Genomic DNA, 22,007 nt, shown 5'->3' with positions numbered 1-22,007 from the left:
TGAGATTTTGAATACAGGATTTTAAACTAGGTTAAAGGAGCATGGACGTGAGGGCAGGATGAAGAACAAGAACTTCCTATGCAAGGAGAACAGCATGTGCAAAGGTCCTGTGGGGAGACAGGTGGGGATACAGACAGGAGGAGGCTCTATGCAAGGCCCCTGTGGCAGAGCTCAGGGTCCAAGGGAGAGAGCAGCTCTAGGAAGGGCTCTAGGTTGACAGGCCTCAGGTCACTCATGAACTTGGGAAGACTTTGATGAGATGGGGGTAGGAGGTAAGTGGACAGGGTATTAGGGAGAAATGTTCAGAGATGTACTTTGAGATTATTTTGTCTGCCTGTCAGAGTAGAGAAAGGCCTGGAAAAATAAAAAGAAGAGTAAACGCAGGAAAATCACTTAGAAGCTGTTTTGCATTAATTTAGCCTAAAGATACAGTAACTGGGACTAGGACAGTGCCAATAGAAAAGGAGAAAAGTCAATTGATATCAAAGTTATTTAGAAAGTTAAAAACCAAGACTTGATTCATAGTTTGTATATTGGGGTGGGGAGGGGGGAGAGAGGCAGGGAATGGATATAGTAAGGATAACTCAGATCTTTGGTAGTATAACCAGAATATTGTAGGCATCATTCACAAAGATAACAAATACAGAACAAAGAGCAAGGATTTAGGACCAGATTTGGGGCAGTGGAAAGAGAACATTTGTGAGTTTCACTTTGGAGGGCCACTGTGACATCCAAGAGCCTGACATAAGGGTCTATTTCTCAGAGGAGAGGCCTAGGCTAGAAACATATGTATGTGGGTATGGATGATTTCTCCTAAAGATATAAAAATGAGAGAAAAAATAGGGCCACTTTCAAAACCTCCTAGGATCCTAAACATTTAATGGTCAATTGGACAGAAATGAGCTGCCTAGGAAGCTGAGGAAAAGTGGGAAACAAAATGAGAGCATACATAAGGGAAGAGAATGTCTCAAGAAGAAGGGAGAGGCCAGTATTGCCGAGAATTACAAAGATGTTACTCTAATATGCTGACAAGTGAAATGCTACCACTGCATTTAGCAAAATACAAATCATGTATCACCAACTAGAGCTACTTTGACAGAGCAGGGGTGTGGCAACTAGATCAAAACAGACTGAGGAGTAGATGGGGAAGGGATGTGAAGAAAAGATGGCGGTCAATACAGACAATATTCTTGACACTGAAGGAACTGAGAGAGATAAGTTATTTGTAAGAGGATGTGAGAAAAACAGAGATTTGTTTATTTTGTTTTGCTTATAATGGTTTGATTTGTTGGGATCCGTTTGTTTTGGGGGAGACTGAAACATATTTAAAAGTAAATGGGAACCCTTAAGCAGTTGAAAAAAAAAAAAGAAAAATACAGTTTGATAGGTTAAGATCCTGAGAAAGCCAAGGAGTTGTGATTAAGTAGGGAATGAGGATGGGATGGATACCAGATGTAGGTGGATTACATGCTAGGTATGAGGAAGCAGAGGGCTTCCATTTATATATGCCTGTGTGTGAAACAGTAAGTGAGACAGCTTGCTCAGACTAGACCATTAGCTGAAATAACCAGTAGTGAAAGGGTAATAGGATAGAGATTTAAGAAGAATGGATAAGATTTGCAACTGTCACTGAGAGGAATGGGAGATATGATTGACCAAAGAAACATAGTAGGATCATGGAAGTATTAAGAGTCCAGTGAAAATAGGTGGTTATGTATTTACAGTGGAAGCAACCTGCCATGCTGTGAGGTTTCAACGGCACTTGGCCATCGGTGGACATAACTGCAGTCATTCAGGAATGAGGTTTTGCCTTTTGAACAGAAAAGCAATGGACAAGAAAGAAAAGGGAGTGTTTTTGAAATGACAGGGCTCTGAGCAAGACTGGAAGAAAGTGAAAAAGGAGAGATCTGATGGCCTGGGAGACAGGATAGGGGTCAATGGACTAGAGTGCTTGATGAGGGTGAAGGAGCAGTTGTAGGGTAAGTAGCTGCAAAAACAAGCTTGTGGACCTGCTTGAATTAGTGATCTGAGAGACGGAACAGATTGGGGTGATCATAAGATCCAGAGGGTGTGTGTGAGAATAGAAGACTGAGATGGAGTACTGTAAAGGGCGTTGAAGACAAATAGCATGTCAAACAACTGAGAGGAGAAGGTTCTGACAGGTCATTCCCATCAATGCTGAAGTGCACCGGAATGACGGCAGCCCGAAAGGGGAAAGGCAGCCAATGATTCAGGTATCAATAGCTTAAATGAATGATGAGGATTGGCCAAAAGATCTGTAGGTGATTGCAGCAGAGACTATCCATGGAGGATAGGACAGTAAAACAGCCTCAAAGAAGCAATTCTTTTTTGACTAATGGATTTGGGAATAATGACCTCAAAGCAGCAATGAGGAGAAGGTGCATATCAACCCTATCCCCAAGTCCTGTTTTCAGAATAACATTTAAACCGATTATTCATCTTCTCTACTAACAAAATTATACTTACAGTCAAAAATTTTGTAAAGATGACTTATAGCAAAGAATATCAAAATTACCGTAATTATACCATTACTATTACAGGGAAAGAATTAACTGCTCCTTATGATTCTCAGGGAAAGGAGTCATCTGGAACAAGAGTCAGTAAACTTTTTCTCTAAAGCATCATACAGTAAACACTTCAGGCTTTGTGGGCCAGTGTGTCACAACTATGGAATTCTGCCATTGTTGCATGGAAGCGGCCATAGAAAATGCAGAAATGAAGGTGATATTTTGAACCCAATCTGTCCCACTACCATATCTATCATTCAAATCAAGTCAGAAAAAGTGGTATTAGAGTTTAAAAACCAATAACCACTGCTTTCAGACTTACAACTAAAGAAAATCAGCCAGAAGTTCATGATTTTCCTTTCCCTTAAAAGAAATAAAATTGAATGCAAGAACTCACCTGAACATAGAGTTCTCTGAGTTCATACTGAAATTTCTTGGGATCTGTGGTAACTGTTACTGGGCCAATTTCTGTGGAGATAAAAATGACATAGGTCAAAAATAGTGATCAATAGCATTAAAGACTTTAATGTACTATGTCTGCAAGTGTCTTTTCACTATGCACTACATGGTTATTTAACAATTAGAAATAGCCAGCAAAACAACAAAGACCACTTCTCAATTTAGAGCAACCAAATAATACCTTAAAATTTGCTGTAAATTATGCATACCTTAAAAAGTGGATTTTTAGCCTCAGAAAATGCAAAGAGATAGTGAAAAAGGTCACAGGACAAAGAGTCAGGAGACCCCAGTTTCAGTCTCTCTTTACTCTCACCAGTCAGTGATATTAATTGGGCACCTACTTTGTTGTTGAAGTCTAAATGAATCACTTATTCATCTTTTAATTCTTCTTTCTCAACTATAAATTGTAAATTTGTCTGCAAATAAAAAATTTAATACTAAACAAAAAGAAAACAAATGACCCTTCCCTGTCTATCCCACAGGGTCTTTAAGAACTTATAGAAGCACAGATAAGAGGATATTAAAAGTTCAGAAAACAGTCCCTATCACTTCCTTCACCATGGCTGGTATTGCTGTCCATCACTATCACCGTTCTCCTAAGCTGGCTTTGACCACCATAATTATCTTTGGGGTCACTGACACCCTCATAACTGCCTTAAGGTACTGCACAAACCATTGTTTCATGTGGAAACAGGTGAGCGGACCATTGCATTCCTTGGAAAACCAAGATCTAAGTCAGGTGAAGAGAGAGAGCCCAGATACCAGTGTGGGTTAAATTGACTGATTGATTGATAGAACGATAGTGAGACAGATATAAATATATAGATATAGATATATACAGCAGGTTTATAATAAACATTTTAATGTGCCAAGACCATTTTCTAAAAACAGAAAATCAACCTTTAAAATAGACAAGCAGAAACTGGCCTTTACAGGTATCAATTACTTCCCACAGGAAACATTCATATATTTAAGTAATAGTATTAAAATTCATCCAAGTATCATGTGTACAGACATATCACCTTAAATTCCCAGGGTGGATGAAAATTTTTCTATTTTATCTAATGAAGATAACAATACAAAATTATAAAAATACTTAACATTTAGTTTTTACAAGACATTATCTAGCTTCAAATGCTTACTGCTAGAAAAGGACTTTACGACTTCAAAGGCTAATAGTTAATTAGCCAGGCCTTCTATAATATGCTAAATGTGATATAAAAACAGGCTTTTAGAATTTTAGAAATAAATGAGGTAAATTGGAAAGGAAGCATGATATGCCTGTCATAAGGCATGTAATTTTTCTTAGAAATTACATGAAAAAAATGTCACCATCCTTCACCATAGATTAGACACCTTGCAGTATGCAAAAGGAATGCAGAGGCGATTGAAGAAACTGTGTGAAAATGCAAACATCTGCATTCTATACAGAGCAGAACAGTCACTGGCTGTGTAAAAGTCATGTCCTGAGTATATGGAAAATCGGAGAAGCCCACTCCCTCAAGATTAAACAAAGGCATACTTTGCAAAGGAATGCAAAACAGCAAAGAATATGCTAGGCAGTTACACCCTGACATATAAATTGTCAGCAGCACTGTCAAGCCAAGCTTCTATGTTCCTACATGGTATAATACTGAAGTAATTCTAGAATTCAAAACTCAAGAAGTAGAAAGAAATACAAAGAATACTAGAAAAAAAGTATATGAAAAAAAAAAAGTATATGAAAATAAAAAGTACAGACATGCCAGAACATTCCCTATAATAATAATTTTTAAAATAACCCTGATATATGTCTGTTCTTCAATAGTGGAGACTGAGGGATGCTATTAAAATAGGAGGACTGATTCGCCTTCATTTAGTTATTGAGAGATTCAAATATCCACCTGTTTTCAACAAAGATAGGAAATATCTCCTGAAGCTCATTAATGTACATTTTTGCAAATGACACTGGACAGCTGAGGTAAAACTTCTATCAGTTATGAGCAATACTCAGGAGAGGTAAAGGCCCACTGAGCTGCCACATCCCTCCAGGTGTAAGCATCTTTTCAAACTCTTTTGAATTGAATGATATAACCATTTGGCAAAATCAGCCCTCCTCCCTCTCAGGACTTGTGTCCATTCCAGTCTTTCTCTTCATTTAACAGAGCCTTATGCCAGCTGTGTCATGAGCAATTTCCTCTTCTCTTCCTTTTTTCTCACGTTGGTTTCATCCCCTGCCAAGCCTTTGATGACATTCAACAGGTACAACTTTGTCTTCTCTTCCTTCCTGAACATGGTCCTCTATTGCTTATAAAATTAAATGGGAACCCTCCAAGGCATTTCAGGCCCTCTCTTCTATTTATCTAATCTTCCAACTTCGTCACATCCCTTAGCATGAAGCTACTGCTCTTCCTCATCCATGGCCATCCCCATGTCCATGGCCATCTGCCCATACACCTCTTATTCTATAAAGCCTGATTCAAGTCCTATCTTCTTGAATGTTTTGCCTTTTCTTCAATATGCTTTAATGTTGTTTGACGTCTGTATAATAAAGACATGGGAAGAATGAAGGTGAATAACATTTAACAGAATGCAGGGATAATATATGTTATTCAACCATCAATCTCCAAACAGAATCCTCAAGCTAGATGGGGCATTAAAGATCATTTGGTTCAATTCTCTTATCTACAGACAAGAAAACTTGAGGTTCAGAGAAGATGACCCTGAAAGATTTTGGTAGTGAAGAAAGAGGTTAAGATATCTAGAAATATTTTCTACACTGAGCAACCTCCACACCTCACTAACATTTCCTCTTTTCCAAGATCTCCATTCTGTCAATGATTACATCACTATTAACTTCCTTCTTTCCTCTGGACCATAGGCAAGACAGGCCATGTTCGGAGTGCCTAATTCATGCATACAATATCTAGAATTCTTTACTGTCACATGCCTGGATATTATCTTTAATAGAACAGAGAAAATTATCTCTCTTGCCTAGTAGATATTATAATTAAAAACACAAAGAGGGGCTTCCCTGGTGGCGCAGTGGTTGAGAGTCCGCCTGCCGATGCAGGGGACACGGGTTCGTGCCCCGGTCCGGGAAGATCCCACATGCCGCGGAGCGGCTGGGCCCGTGAGCCACGGCCGCTGAGCCTGCACGTCCGGAGCCTGTGCTCCACAACGGGAGAGGCCACAAAAAAAACACAAAGAAACCTCACTAGAAAATTCCTTCTCTAATCTATTTAACAAACACACATTGATCATGGACTATATATGGTTGCCACCGGTAACATAAGAACGACCAAACATGAACCCTGCCCTCAAAGTCCTGACGGATCTAGTGGAGAAAATAAAACTAATATGTAATTACAGTACAATACAATAAATGCATAAAGAGAAGTATGGAAAAGGTAGTGGGGGAGTACTAATTAACATAGAAAAAAATGTTTTTCAGAATGAACCATGGGGATTTCAAAAAGGAAATGAAAATTTAGGATTTCATATTAGAGAAAACAAGAACGTTCTTTATTAAAACTAATTTCTTTTTAAATTCTATATATCAAGTTTTCACGACAGCCCTGTATTTTATCAAATTACTATTACCTATAACTATCGATATTTGCAAGCACAATTCACAATACTTTGTAACATATAGTGGCTTCCTTTGAGCCTCACAACAACCTCATGAAGAAGTTAAAATACATACAATTATACAAAACACTGAAGGTTGGATGATAAGCCAAAGCCAACCAGTCCCTTTGAAGGCTACCACAATACTGTGTACCTGTGACATGATGGCATCTACCAGACAATACTATGGCTGCCATTGCTTTTTTGTCTCCCTCACTTGACTGTCAGCTCAAGAGGATGAATTGTCTCAGTGTACCTATAATAGATTATCAGTAAACGTTTGAAGACGGGAAGAAGGGAAAAAAAAGAATAAAGGTTAAGCCCAGGCCTTCAGACCCTTTATTTTGTGCTCTTTTCATTTCACCATGGAGCCTCCACGCTATAGCTAAGACCATGCTACATGATCAGCATGATGACACTGACTAGTCAACTGAGAAAGTTTGTTGTTGTTTGTTCAGTTTACTATTTTAACCAAATGTTTTGCTCTTTAATCAAGTTCTTTTTTTTTTTTTTGCGGTACGTGGGCCTCTCCCTGTTGTGGCCTCTCCCGCTGCGGAACACAGGCTCCGGACGCGCAGGCTCAGCGGCCATGGCTCACGGGCCCAGCCACTCCGCGGCATGTGGGATCTTCCCGGACCGGGGCACGAACCCGTGTCCCCTGCATCGGCAGGCGGACTCTCAACCACTGCGCCACCAGGGAAGCCCTTTAATCAAGTTCTTGATGCAGATAATCAATAGATACAATTTTCCACATACAGCTTATCTTAAAAAGCAAAAGAACATTAAGGTAACACGTTATTAAAAGTATAAGGAGTATGTCACGCTTCAGAAGACTACATTTGATTTAAAAAAATAACTGTCTGAGACTAAAAAAAGCCTTTCCTCTTCTCATTAATTGTGTTATTTCCTGTTTCCTAGGGATTTATCAGATGGGTTGGATTTATTTCCAGCATCTCAGCCATTGTTCTCTTAACCCGAGTTGCTGGATTGAATTTGAGAAAATAGTGGAAAGAAGTTCACAGTGTAATATTTTCTTTCACTGCTTCACTTGGCCAGATCGATATCCAGTTCCTCACTTCCTTTTTCCTTTCTACTAACAGATTTCTGATCCTTACAGTTTTTCTTTACTCAAAGTGGCTCCTTGATAATAAGAGGAATATTTACTGCTGCTTGCTGGGGTCTCAAGACTGTCTGTGAATGATTTGATAACAATGTTCACAATTTCCTTGCTTTTTTGAAAAACATTATGTAGTTCTTGGCTTTATATTTATAGTTATACATAAATATGTGAAAAGTTAAAATGAAAACCCCTAAGCTGCATTATAAATTAATATTTGCAAAGCACTGTAAAAGAACAAAAGAAATATATAAATCACAAGGCTTGCCATAATGGAAATTTAAATATAGTTGAAAACTTAAAAAAACAGGAAGGTATGAAAAATTAAAGTTTAATCTAGCATCAGAGAAGCGCAAGTGATATAGATACAGAGGGACAGCAAATTTCTTCAGTGTCCAGAGAAAGACCTCCGAGCTCTAGGGAAATATACAGTGAAGGTATCAAGGAGAAGATGTGGTATGGCACTTGAAGAGAACACTGGATACAGAGGGTGACGTCAGAGCAAAGAAATTCCAGGCACTGTGATATGGCCTATTCAAAACGCCTTCCATGAACTGAATCTCAACACATTCCACTTTGTAAAAATTCCACTCTTAGTCAATAATTTTACACAAATCAATGTTGTTTTCTATGTGCAAAGTTGCTAACATAAATATATACATATTCAAAATATTAATATTGCTTACATGAAAATTAATAAATTATGTTTCTTGCCTTGGGATGGTACAGAAAATCAGATTCATAACTATATTTACTTTCACTGTTTTCAGTTGAATCTACAATACACTCTTTCCAGATTTCTCTCTCCTCACTTAATTATAATGTTGCTGTCCAGCACCATTTTTAAATGATTTGCATCTAAGCCACAAAAACAGAACTGTTTCCTGACTTTGAGCTGAGCCAATGCCAAGTATATTTCAGGCCTCATTTAATTGAGTACATGCCTACTCACATTAGAACAGGTAATTTTCAAGACCACTTAAAGGCCCTTAATGATTATTTTGACATGAAGTGATGTACTTGGTGTGTTTTATAAAATCTGAGTCAAAGATGAATTCATGTACAGCATGTTATCTAATATTGATTACATAGCATTCTGATTTAATTTCCAAAAAGATTATTCATTTAACAGTGAGTTGTATAACCTTAAATGTATGCACTTAGCAACACTGCAGATAATATATGTATAATGAAAGGCTCATTTCACTTGGACTGAACAGGATATAGAAAAAGTCATGAACATGAATTCCGTAATGTTTCACAGCTGTTTAGAGGAGGAAGCAAAGAAGAATGCCTTAATAATTGACAGTCCTCACAGGACTGTGAGGTATACTGAGTAGGATGTTATTGCTTAGACTGGACTTTGGCCAGGGCTCCAGCAAGCATTCTTACAACAACAGCCGTGGGATTTTTAATGGCCAACAAAATTCAGACGCTCAGTTTCACCTGTAATACTAAAAATGGCATTTTTTGTTTTTTGAGCAATGATGTTGCTGATTACACGGATCTGAAAATGAAAACTCCAAGATAACAAATTCTTTTTTAAATACATCTTTATTGGAGTACAACTGCTTCACCATACTGTGTTAGTTTCTGTTGCAAAACAAAGCAAATCAGCCATATGCATACACATGTCCCCTTATCCCCTCCTTCTTGAACCTCCCCCTCCCATCCTCCCTATCCCACCCCTCTAGGTCATCGCGAAGCACCGAGCCGATCTCCCTGTGCTCTGCTGCTGCTTCCCACCTGCCAACTATTTTACATTCGGTAGTGTATATATGTCGATGCTACTCTCACTTCGCCCCAGCTTCACCCTCCCACCCCATGTCAAGAATTCCATTCTCTATGTCTACCTCTTTATTCCTGCCCTGCAACTAGCTTCATCAGTACATTCTTTTTTTTTAGATTCCATATATATGTATTAGCATACGGTATTTGTTTTTCTCTTTCTGACTTACTTCACTCTGTGTGGCAGTCTCTAGGTCCATCCACCTCACTACAAATAACTCAATTTCGTTTCTTTTTATGACTAATATTCCATTGTATATATGTGCCACATCTTCTTTATCCATTCGTCTGTCAATGGACATTTAGGTTGGTTCCATGTCCTTGCTATTGTAAACAGTGGTGCATGTCTATTTTTGAATTCTGGTTTTCTCAGGGTATATGCCCAGTAGTGGGATTGCTGGGTCATATGGTATTTCTATTTTTAGTTTTTTAAGGAACCTCCATACTGTTTTCCATAGTGGTTGCATCAATTTACATTCCCACCAACACTGCAAGAGGGTTCCCTTTTCACCACACCCTTTCCAGCATTTATTGTTTCTAGCGTTTTTGATAATGGCCATTCTGACCGGCAGGAGGTGATAACCTCATTGTAGTTTTGATTTGCATTTCTCTAATATTTAGTGATGTTGAGCAGCTTTTCATGTGTTTCTTGGCCATCTGTATGTCTTCTTTGGAGAAATGTCTATATAGGTCTTCTGCCCATTTTTTAACTGGATTGTTTGTTTCTTTGATATTGAGCTCCATGAGCTGTTTGTATATTTTGGAGATTAATCCTTTGTCTGTTGTTTCATTTGCAAATATTTTCTCCCATTCTGAGGGTTGTCTTTTTGTCTTTTTTATGGTTTCCTCTGCTGGGCAAAAGCTTTTAAGTTTAATTAAGTCCCATTTGTTTATTTTTGTTCTTATTTCTGTTACTCTAGGAGATGGGTCAAAAATGATCTTGCTGTGGTTTATGTCAAAGAGTGTTTTTCCTATGTTTTCCTCTAACAGTTTTATAGTGTCTGATCTTACATTTAAGTCTTTAATTCATTTGGAGTTTAAGATAAACTCCAGAAAAAGATATCACAAAAAAAGAAAATTATAGAACAGTATCACTGATGAACATAGATGCAAAAATCCTCAACAAAATACTATCAAACAGAATCCAACAGCACATTAAAAGGATCATACACCATGATCAAGTGGGGTTTATCCCAGGGATGTAAGAATTCTTCAGTATAAGCAAATCAATCAATGTGATACACCACATTAACAAATTGAAGAATAAAAACCATATGATCATCTCAATAGATGCATAAAAAGCTTTCGACAAAATTCAACACCATTTATGATAAAAACTCTCCAGAAAAATGGGCATAAAGGGAACCTACCTCAACATAATAAAGGCTATAAATGACAAACCCTCAGCAAGCATCATATTCAACAGTGAAAAACTGAAAGCACTTCCACTAGGATCTGGAACAAGACAAGGATGTCCACTCTCGCCACTCTTACTCAACATAGTTTTGTAAGTCCTAGCCATGACAATCAGAGAAGAAATAAACGGAATACAAATTGGAAAAGAAGTAAAACTGTCACCGTTTGCAGGTGCCATGATACTATACATAGAAAATCCTGAAGATGCCACCAGAAAACTAATAGAACTAATCAATGAATCTGGTAAGGTTGCAGCATACAAAATTAAAGTACGGAAATCTGACATTCCTATACACCAACAACAAAAAATCAGAAATTAAGGAAACACTCCCATTCACCACTGCAACAAAAAGAATAAAATACCTAGGAGTAAACCTGCCTAAGGAGGTGAAAGACTTGTACTCAGAAAACTATAAAACACTGATGAAAGAAATCAAAGATGACATAAACAGATGAAGAAATATACCATGTTCTTGGACTGGAAGAATCAATATTGTGAAAATGACTATACTGCCCAAAGCAATCTACAGATTCAATGCAATCCCTATCAAACTATCAATGGCATTCTTCACAGAATTAGAACAAAAAATCTTACAATTCATATGGAAACACAAAAGACCCCAAATAGCCACAGCAATCTTGAGAAAGAAAAACGGAGTTGGAGGAATTAGACTCCCAGACTTCAAACTTTACCACAAAGCTACAGTAATCAAGACAGTATGGTACTGGCACAAAAACAGAAATACAGATCAGTGGTACAGCATACACTGCCCAGAGATAAACCCCTGCACATATGGGCACCTAATTTACGACAAAGGAGGCAAGAACATACAATGGACAAAAGACAGCCTCTTCAATCAGTGGTGCTGGGAAAACTGGACAGCTACATGTAGAAGAATGAAATTAGAACACTACCTAACACCAAACACTAAAATGGCATTTTAACATCAAAATATATCCAAGCATTGACAAGGTATACTCAGATAATAAAACATGTAATATTTTAAGTCATGCTATTTAATCAAACTTAACTAACAAGCTTTCCAATGTGATCAAGATACTCTGAAAGCAAACAAGAAGAAAATTAATACTATTTTCCAGAACATTTTAGAATTTAGATATGATATTCTTATAGGAGACTGTGTTTAAAACTTTAAAATGAAAAATATTAGAATTCATTTCAAAGTTTTAATTGTTCTCTTAGACAATTCTTTAGCATTAATAGTCTTCCAAATAAAAGTAAACATTGGGGGGGATAAAGAAAAGAAAAACTATAAAAGGAGCAGTAAAATGTTTTTGAAAAAGAAAGTAATATGCTTGAAAATCCTTAGAAAAGAATCATTAATATTGCTGAAATTTCCACATGTTAGGAAAACACACTTAACTTCAGCCCTGATTGTTTCCACAACTAAACAAATACATGCAGTCCTTTGATCGTGTTTTCAGGGAAAATACAATTCAGTGGTCCAAAACCATATTTACGAAGTAAACACTTTATTTGCAAACAATGAGAATCAGAGGCATGGCAAAATATAGATGATTTTCATGTGTCTGTATATATGTTATAATATGTGTATGCTTTTCCCTAAATACTTGCATTCATTCATTCATTCAACAAACAGGCACTCTATCCTTAAGCTTGGTTCAAATAGGCAGGAGAAAGCAAATACATTTAAAGAGTGGGGTCTTGAGTGTAAGAGTCAGAAGTATCTGGGTGTACCTTATAAACAAAGAGGTGGCTGAATGGACTTGTGACCAGTTGTACCAGGCCCTACTCTCAAAAGAACCCCTGCTTTGGGGTTTAATGCTTTGCAGTCACTGTCTTGAAATAATTTTATGTCTGAATTTATGTTTCGTAAAGCAAATTTCAATGGGAAGATGTTAACATGTACTCCAAGTTTTTAGCCTCATCTCATACATGGTCCTGCCCCTATCACCTTCTGGGGACAGGTTCTCAGCCACCTGTTCACCCACCCTCATATGCCCCCAGCCATACCCAGCACCCCAGTCCCTGCTTCTGCCATCTGCCCCAGTGAGGACCTGGATGTGAGGATTGGGAGGGTTAGGATGAGGGCACTCAAGTGCTGGCCAAGGTTAGAGGCCAAGTCTTAGCCTCTCAGCTAGGACAAGCCTTTTAATGAACTCCCAATCCATATGCCAGGCACCTCCCAGCACCAAGGTTTAAAGATCTCTGGGGATCATCTGTCTGCCAAGAGTTGAGGCAATGGGGCCAGACCCTGCTTCCAGCTTGAGCACAGTGCTTGGGTCCCAATGGCAGGAGGGGGAATCTGACAGCCTTCATCCCTAGGTGGGACCTCAGGGACCAGAGGGGCCAGTGTGGGTCTGCACTTGAACCACAGGTATCCTGCTACCCAGGGGCGCTCCCTTCGCAGGTGCCATGCCAGGAGGATCTTCTCTTCCTCCTTGCAACCCTCTGTAGCCTAGCTTCAACCACTGAGCGAATTTTACCATCCATCTTTATTTTGTGCAATGTCAATATTAGATGCAAATATCAGAGCATTTGACTATTATGTAGATTTACCCAAATTATACAATTTGTATTTCACGGCTGATACCAGATGGTGCCTCCAGCTTTCCAGAAGAGACACACAAGCCAGATTTGGGTAGGTTGAAAGAGGAACCATTCATTTATAATCCCAGCAACAGGATGAATGTTCCAGGTTTATCATGACATTGAATTAAATAGTACTCCTTATTGAAAAACATAAAGGATTTTTTAAATGAAAAAAGACCACGGTTACATAAAAGAAAGCTAAATATTAAAATGTTATTCTGCCCAGTTAATTTATGGATTTAATACATTAAAAATCTCAAAAAGAATATTTTTTTGTTTATGTTTTAGAATACTTAGCAACAATATTCCTAAATTTATTCTGAACAGCACATGGGCAATCATATCAATGAAAACTGGCCAAAAAAACTATAAACAGGACATCTTAAGCATGAATAACTAAGAGGATAGAAGTGTTGACATACAAATAAATATGTAATAAGTAGAAAAGAATAATTATATACAAACTAGCATCTGAAGACAAGATGCATAAAGTAAGATTATTTATTTTAAAAATATTTATCTCTAATTCATATTTTACAGTATCTAGTAAAAATAAGCTCCAAAGGGTTAAATGGTTCAATATAACCATTGTAATTATTTCAACTGAATATAAATTAGAATATATATCAGATATATATAGAAAAATAACATTCTCCTTTTCAAAGTAATAGAAGAAATCACAAGGGGAAATACTGACAGATATGAATATATAAAAATCAAGTAAAAATTAAAATCTAAAAAAGATATAAAGCCAGATTTGCCAACATTTATGTCATCAATTAAAATAAATTAAAATCTATACTATCTGAAGAGATCAAATTTTTACAAAAAAAATAATAAAGTACCAATCACTAAATGAAAGGAAAATTCATTAAAAGAAGGATAACAAAAAAAAAAGACCAGAAACAAACACTCATATTTAGTTATAGCAAAAGAGAGTGAACTGCAGCAAATTTGAAGTATCTTGTAAGAAAGAAAATGATTTTGTTGAATATTTTCACTCAAACCAGTATCATAGTAAACCTGCAATACTGGTACGGTTGTTAAGATTATAAGTGGCTGTAACTTTTGTGAAATTCACTGTAGTTATGTGTATGATATGATTATAAGTATGATAAGTCTTAAAGTATCTTGTGATAAAGTCATTTCCCACTTTGTTATAATCCGCTGAAAATAGATACTGATATTACTAGGATATCAATAATGCCAAAATAGAGAAATGATTATAAACATGATTCTCTAAATAATATTAGGCAGCAATTAAACTACTGTTCCATGTAGAAACACAAGTGAATGTTCATCTTACAACATTAAAAAGCAAAACATAGAATTATAGGTACCTTGACTGCAACCATCTACAAAGACACATATGCATAAAAACAAATTCTGAAAGGTCACACCACAGTAAAAATTGATTCTTGGAATAAGTGGAGTGATGATTACTTTTTTTCTTTCTTCAAATTTTTCAAATTATTTGTACTTGTAATTTAAGGAGAAAGAGAAGAATTTCACTTGATCACAGACAAGTATGAGGTTTTGTTCATAAATTCTGGCTGACTGTGGTTCTTAATTAGTTTAAATTGGTCACTGGAGAAAAGAGGCAAAAATATTTTTCAGCATCGGGCAACATAACAAGAAAAGCATTGATTTGAGACATTATCTGTTAATGTTGTGAGGCAAAATATTTTAACTATTTAGAATCTAACCAGAATAGTCATTGTCTGGATATGGTATTCTTTTCTAATCTTCTCACTTCCAGCTTCCAGCTTTCTTTCAAATGCCCAACTCTTGACAATGTCATCTCTTCCTACTGTTAGTTAGTCTTTATTGAATATACAAAGAATTTCTTTTGATTGGATGAAATAAAACACTCTCCACACTTGTAACACGGAAGCTCAATCACAGCCACATTTTGTTTCTCTTCTGCTTATTACTGACTTTTTTCTCTACACACTCTTGCAATGACGTGTGTTCATATACACGTGTCTTCTGTTTTGCTTTTTTCTCTTCATAGAAAAAATATGGAAAATAGGAAATACCCAGTATAATTGTAAATACTGAACATGAAACCAAATCATCACTGTGAATATGCATTTTAAATTTAAATACCACTCCTACTGGGAAGACGTTCAGAGTATTCATCTTAGTTGGTAACTAAAAGCATCCCAGATTTGGAAGTTACTATAGTCTAAGGTAATGAAGTTAATTTACTATGTGCCATTGTGAATAGACTCCAAAGGCATTTTCAACTCAAGACAAACCCGTGCATCGTACCCGTACCTGGTAAGAGGAAAGCATCTACATAGGAGCCATCTCACTTCTCCTCCCACAACACCAGCGCACTACTGCATTAGCAAGGAGAGGGATGTCCCCATAGATACCAAGAGGCTGTGGCACATATCCAAATCAAGAACAAGAGACACACTGTGGCATTTCTCTTGTATCACAGTGATCAGTCCTTTCTTACCATTCAGGGTTTCAATACCTCTGCTCCAAGCTCCCATGCTTCCCTATTTTACTCTGAAGAACATTCTTATTAACCAATTATATCAAGCCTTCTCTTTAAAACTTGAACTGCAAAAGGCAGGAGTTGTTTCCTTTTTGTACTACATTCCTCAAACCAAAATAATTAATATGTTTTACAGACATCCATTAATAAAAATTAGCAGAGACACTGAGAGGGAGATTTGGCCAAGTGAAATTCCCAACCAAACTGATTAATAATAGTGCTTAGATGAGTGCTGATCCAGACACCACTAGAAAATCTACATAGTCTAGAAGAAAAGTGACATTGGATTTGGGAAACTGTCCACTCACATGGCCCTCATTTACTAAATGTTTGACCTAAGAGTCAGTCGGTGGTCTTTCTTAAGAGCTCAGGCACTGGAATCAAAACTACTTGGGTTAGAAGCAAGGCTCTGCCACATAATAGTTTTTTGGTTTTGTTTTTAATTTTTATCTAGTTCCTAAATCTCAATGACTTTCAGTTTCCCCATCTATAAAGTGGGGAAAATAATCATAGCTACGCCACTGGGGTGTCGTGAGAGTTTAATCAGGATAGCATGCATGATGCAATGCTTGGAATGGATGAAACACGCTAACTCTGCTATTGCTACTGCTGCTACTGCCAGTAACTTTCATGACAATGTAAAATACATTATGCTATGTACTATGATTGCTTATATAAAAGTCTACCATAATATAAGGAACAAATTCAGTCTTGGAGTTTAGAAAAACATAATACTTTTCTTGTGCTTAGCACTGCTTAAGATGATTTAATGAATTTGAATTTCCAACTCAAATCGCATTAGTTATGTAAGGTGTGTTGTTGTTTTTTTTAAGTAAGGTACATTCTTATCAAGCCATGCCTCCTAAAAAAAAATCTTCTTATTTTTACCTTGCATCAGATGAAAAATGTCAAACTTTTAGACAAATAAAACTCTTGCTGGCCTTTGGAGATAACAAAACAACATTTCTCATACTTGTCATTAAATCAGATCTCAGAATCTGAAGTTACATGATCAAGCATTTCAAAAATATGTTTGATCTTTAATTTCCACTTCTCTGATACTTAAAAATATTAATACCCAAACAGGATTGAGATAAGAACAGCATTTATCAAAAAGAGAAAACAGGTATCTGATTTAGGGTTGCTAATTAATATAAGAAAATACTGTCAAGTTCTATTTTCTATTCACTCTTCCCAAAGTAATATAGAAAAATGTCCACCTCTACACCTTTGTTTATATTTTTTCTATATAAGAGACTGTTCTCTCCCTTATCAAACTTTTCTTTAAGATTTAATTCAGGTCCCAACTTTTTCGGAACAAATTCCTGAGTGTTTCAATCCTTAGAGGTCACTCCTCTGAATTCTTTTAATGACGTATCTCAACTGTTAAGTATTTACCCAATGTGGTAAATGTCCTCTAAAATGGCCTCCAATGACCCCCACCACCTGATACGCACACCCTTGTGTAATCTCCTCTCCTTAAGAATGGGCTGAACCTAATAACTTGCTTCTAATGAAGAGAACAGGGCAAAAGTGATGGGATGTCACCCACCACTGGGATTAGGTTGCAAAGAGACTATGGCTTCTGTCTTGCATGTACTCTCTTGCTCTCTGATGGAAATTACCCATATGAGTTTCCCTATTATCTTACGGAGAGGTTCACGTGGCAGGGACAGAGGGCATCCTCTGGCCAACAGCCAGCAAGTAACTCAATCCTGACAACAGCCATGTGAGTAACAAAGTGGCCCTTCTCCAGTCAAGCCATGCAATGACCACAGACTCAGTTAGTGCCTCAATTGTAGACTTCTGGGAGACCCTGAATCAGGGGACCCAGCTATGTTTTACTGGGATTCCTGACTCCCAAAAAGTATGATTTAATAATTGTTTGTCATGTTACAACACTAAGGTTTGGAATAATTTTCCACGCAGCAAGATTCATTTAACTCCATATTCAGTCTCCATAGCTAGATTATAACTGCTCTGATGACAGCAACTGTGATATTTTGAATCTCCATCATTTGGACAGTGACCTTCACTGTGTGATGATGGTAAAGTTACAGAAGTACTTAGACAACAATTTTGAACAATATATACAAGTATTACTTTAAAAGTCACTATAAATTGCAGTATCTTCAGAAATCTATAATTTAATTTGCAAAACAGAGAAAATATAAACATGTGTATGTATATATGCATGTGTTTATAATAAGTAAATGCCCACAATAGAAACAGATCATAAATGACCAAATTTAGAAGAGGCAAGAAGTAATAATTAAGGAAATGAAAAGTGTGATATCTGGAAAATCAAAAACAGTATGGCTATCTGAAAAATATTTAAGAAAAAAATACTAAGCATTACAAAATCTCTTAAAACAACTATGGCATTTAATCCTAAAAATTAGAGAAATAGTGAACATTAATAGAAATGATGTCATTCATACATTATCTCTAATGGTGCCTATGAATTTCATCATGATAATTAAAGCAATAGTTAGGTGGATGAATTAAGCAAAGAAAATTCAAAGAAATTGAAATTGAATTCAAGACTCTAAAGAAGTTATTAATAAAGCATACACTCTGCCAAAGAATAAATGGACAAAAATTTAAGCTCTCTTCTGGCAAACACTCTTCTTCTAACACTTTTTAATTCAATAAATCATCTTTCAGTCCCTACTAGGTAATCATACCCCATGCCTGAAGCTGACCACCGGAAGCCTGATAAAACAGTTCACATTGTAGCCCAATTGCTTTGTGAATTTGTGATGTTTTAATTCTGTAAATCTCAACTCACCTATCGAGTTTACTGTAAAAAAGCTGAATATCCTTGGCACAGGTCATAAGGAAGAAGGTTTAGAAGGCATATTTCTGAGATGGAATACAACAGACTAGCATAGAACAGAATTGTGAAGTGCACTGTTCTTAGTGCAAGGGATCCAACTGTGGAGGACACAGACGTGATCTCCTTCCCCGTGGATTTCACAGTATGAGAGAGAAAATGGACAATAAAACAAGTAAACGAGCAAAGAGGGAAAAAAAATAGCAACAGGTTGGAATAAGTGTTGTGATGGAAATAAGCAGGCTATGGGACAAATAATGGGCAGAGGGGCTACTTAATAGTACAGCATCAAGGAAGACCTCTTTCATTTCCTTTGTGCAAAACGAATGTCCATAATCTTTGTCCATTTTTTTTTTTTTTTTGCAGTCCGCAGGCCTCTCACTGTTGTGGCCTCTCCCATTGCGGAGCACAGGCTCCAGACGCACAGGCTCAGCGGCCATGGCTCACGGGCCCAGCCGCTCCGCAGCATGTGGGATCTTCCCGGACCGGGGGCACAAACCCGTGTCCCCTGCATCGGCAGGCAGACTCCCAACCACTGCGCCACCAGGGAAGCCCTGTCCATTTTTCATACTGGGCTGTTGCTCTTTTTGTGTCAATCTGTGAAAGGTGTTTATATGAAGTAAATGAGGTTTTGTCTGTGACATGAGTTGCGAAAAGTTTTTTCTACCTTGATGTCTCTTGTGGCAATTTTGGTCATGTAGAAATAGTTTTCTTTTATGTGGTAATAAAATTTATTACTCTTTTCCCTATGGTTCTTGGTTTTTATCATAGTTGGGAAAACTTTCTTCATGCTGAAGTTATACAGAGTTCTCCCATGATGTCTTCTAGTCCTTTTAAGGTTTATGTTTTAGATTTACATCTATGGTCCATTTGAAGTTTCTGCTGGTGTAAGCTATGAAGTATGGATCCACTTCTCTTCCAGAGGGCTACCCTGTTGGCTCATCATTATTTATTGAAAAATCAATTTTTCCCTACTGATATTACATGCCACTACAATTCATGTATGTATTCTACATTTTTTTCCATTAATCTTTTGCGTCATGCCCAGAACCAAATTGTCTTAAAAACTGAGGCATAATATGTTTTAATCTCAGGTGGGGCTAATTTCCACATCATCACTCTCCTTTTGCTGAATTTTCCTAGCTATTGGTGCTTATATATTTTCTATAACAATTTAAGATCAGCCTATCTAGGTCCAAAAACATCCTGTAGGTATTTTTGTGTATGTCACATAAATTTATAGAATGAATTAGGAGAAACTGACAAGATGCTGAGATTTTCCATGGTGTATTATTCCAATTATTAAAGTATTCTTTCGGGAATATTAGAAGCTTTTTATAGGGTTTTTTCCATATAGAAGTTTGCATATTTCTTGTTAAGTTTATTGCTATTTCATGCATACTTTTTGATGTCGAAAATCAGGGGTCTTCCTTCCATTACGTCTTCTAGATGTCTGTAACTTTGCATATCGAAAAGCTACTGATTTTGTATATTAATTTATTTTTTTACCACTGTTTAGATCTTTTTTTACTCTTTGTAAGAATTTTCAGTTGATTCTTTTGGTTTTCCAGGTATACAATCATATAAGCTGCAAATGATTTTCTATTTTTATATCTCTAATTTCTTTCTCTAATTGAATTGGTTAGTACTCCAGAACAATGTTAAATAATAGTTGTGATAATGAACATCATTGTCCGGTTCTAAAATTAGCAAGAATACTTCTAGTCTTTCCACATTAACTACGATACTGGATTTGGGATTAAAATATACATATGTTATCATATTAAGAAAATATTATCTAGTCACAATTACATTAGAGATTTTTCTTTTTGGTGTTAATTATAAACATTAAATTCTGTTGCTTTTTCATGTGTATGAAGATAATCATGTGCTTTTCTCCTTAAATGTAATGTTAATAGATTTCCTTTTATTGAACCATTATTATATCCCTGAAATAAACCCCCTTCATCAAGATGTTTTATTCTTTTAATGTGCGCTAGATTCTGTTAACATTTTATTTAGAATTTTTGTGTAGTTATTTGCATGAATACGAATGATGTAAAGTTTTCTTTTAATTGTAACCTTTATTAAATTTTGATGTTAATATCATGCTCATATTATTTTAAAAATTGATAAATTTCCTTTTCCTGTTCCCTGAAATAGTTTAAATATCACTGACATTAGGTTTTAAAGGGTTTGGTAGAATTCCCTTGTGAAATCATCAGGATCTAGTGCTTTTGTTGATGGGGGTACTATATATTTCTCCACCCTCCTCACCACCCCCCCAACTTAATATGTCTGTCTTTATTTTCTACATATTTTGGAGTATTTTAGTAAATTATCTCTCTTGAGATAATTTAACCACTTTATGCAGTTTTTCAAATTACTCATCTAGAGTTTAGAAAACAAAATCTCTTAAGGCTTAAATTTGCTGCATTTTGAGGTATTTTCCCTATTACCCTTTCTTACATTATGTATTTTTGCCCTCTACATTTTTTGTAATTTCATTAGCTAATATTTCAGTTTTCCCAGAGAAAATGTACTTCTATTCATCCCTTACCTAATTCATTTATTTCTGCTTTTATGTTTTTTAATTATATCATTTTGCTTTGCATAGACTGATTTTGTTGTTTTCTTCCAGCTTCCTAACTTACTACTGAAAGTAGCAAATGTATACTTTTTCTTCTGGGAGTTATTTATCTACATATCATAGATACTGATAGGCTGTATTTTTATTATACTTATTTTCTATATTTTAACAATTTTAGTTTGGATTTCCTTTTTGATATGATTTTGAGAGAAAGATTTTCTAATTTGATGAATTGTTTTAAATTTTATTCTCTTATTAATTTCTAGTGTTATTGTATTATTATTAGTGCAATTTTCCTTGTAGTACTGCAAATGTTTCATTTTTGTTAACATTCCATGCTCACTTGGGAAGAAGACATATTCTCTGTTTTAAGGAAACATAGTTTTATACATCAATTAGATCCATCTTATTAATTATATTAACTAGGTCTTATAGATTTACATGGTTTGGGCCACTTGGTCTGTCATGAACTATGGAAGAAAATCAAGGTTCCTCATTCTAAATTACTTATATTTCTTCCCTTAACATTACTTTGTTTTATGAATGGTACGAAGATATATTTCACTGTTATACCTTCACT

The 22,007-nt window shown here is 36.2% G+C and overlaps 1 protein-coding gene across 1 annotated transcript in view; it reads right to left on the bottom strand.

Annotated features, from left to right (window-relative positions):
• The window catches only part of HMCN1 (hemicentin 1), a 521,707-nt gene that overhangs the window by 408,946 nt on the left and 90,754 nt on the right, over positions 1-22,007 (bottom strand). Inside the window, exon 2 of the mRNA XM_032606174.1 lies at positions 2,926-2,996. Within this exon, the coding sequence (XP_032462065.1) occupies positions 2,926-2,996 (71 nt within the window). The remainder of the gene's footprint in view (positions 1-2,925; positions 2,997-22,007) is intronic.

Source organism: Phocoena sinus, chromosome 1, assembly GCF_008692025.1.
Source record: "Phocoena sinus isolate mPhoSin1 chromosome 1, mPhoSin1.pri, whole genome shotgun sequence".
NCBI classification, from domain to species: Eukaryota; Metazoa; Chordata; class Mammalia; order Artiodactyla; family Phocoenidae; genus Phocoena; species Phocoena sinus.
This window is presented reverse-complemented; position numbering and strand designations above follow the sequence as displayed.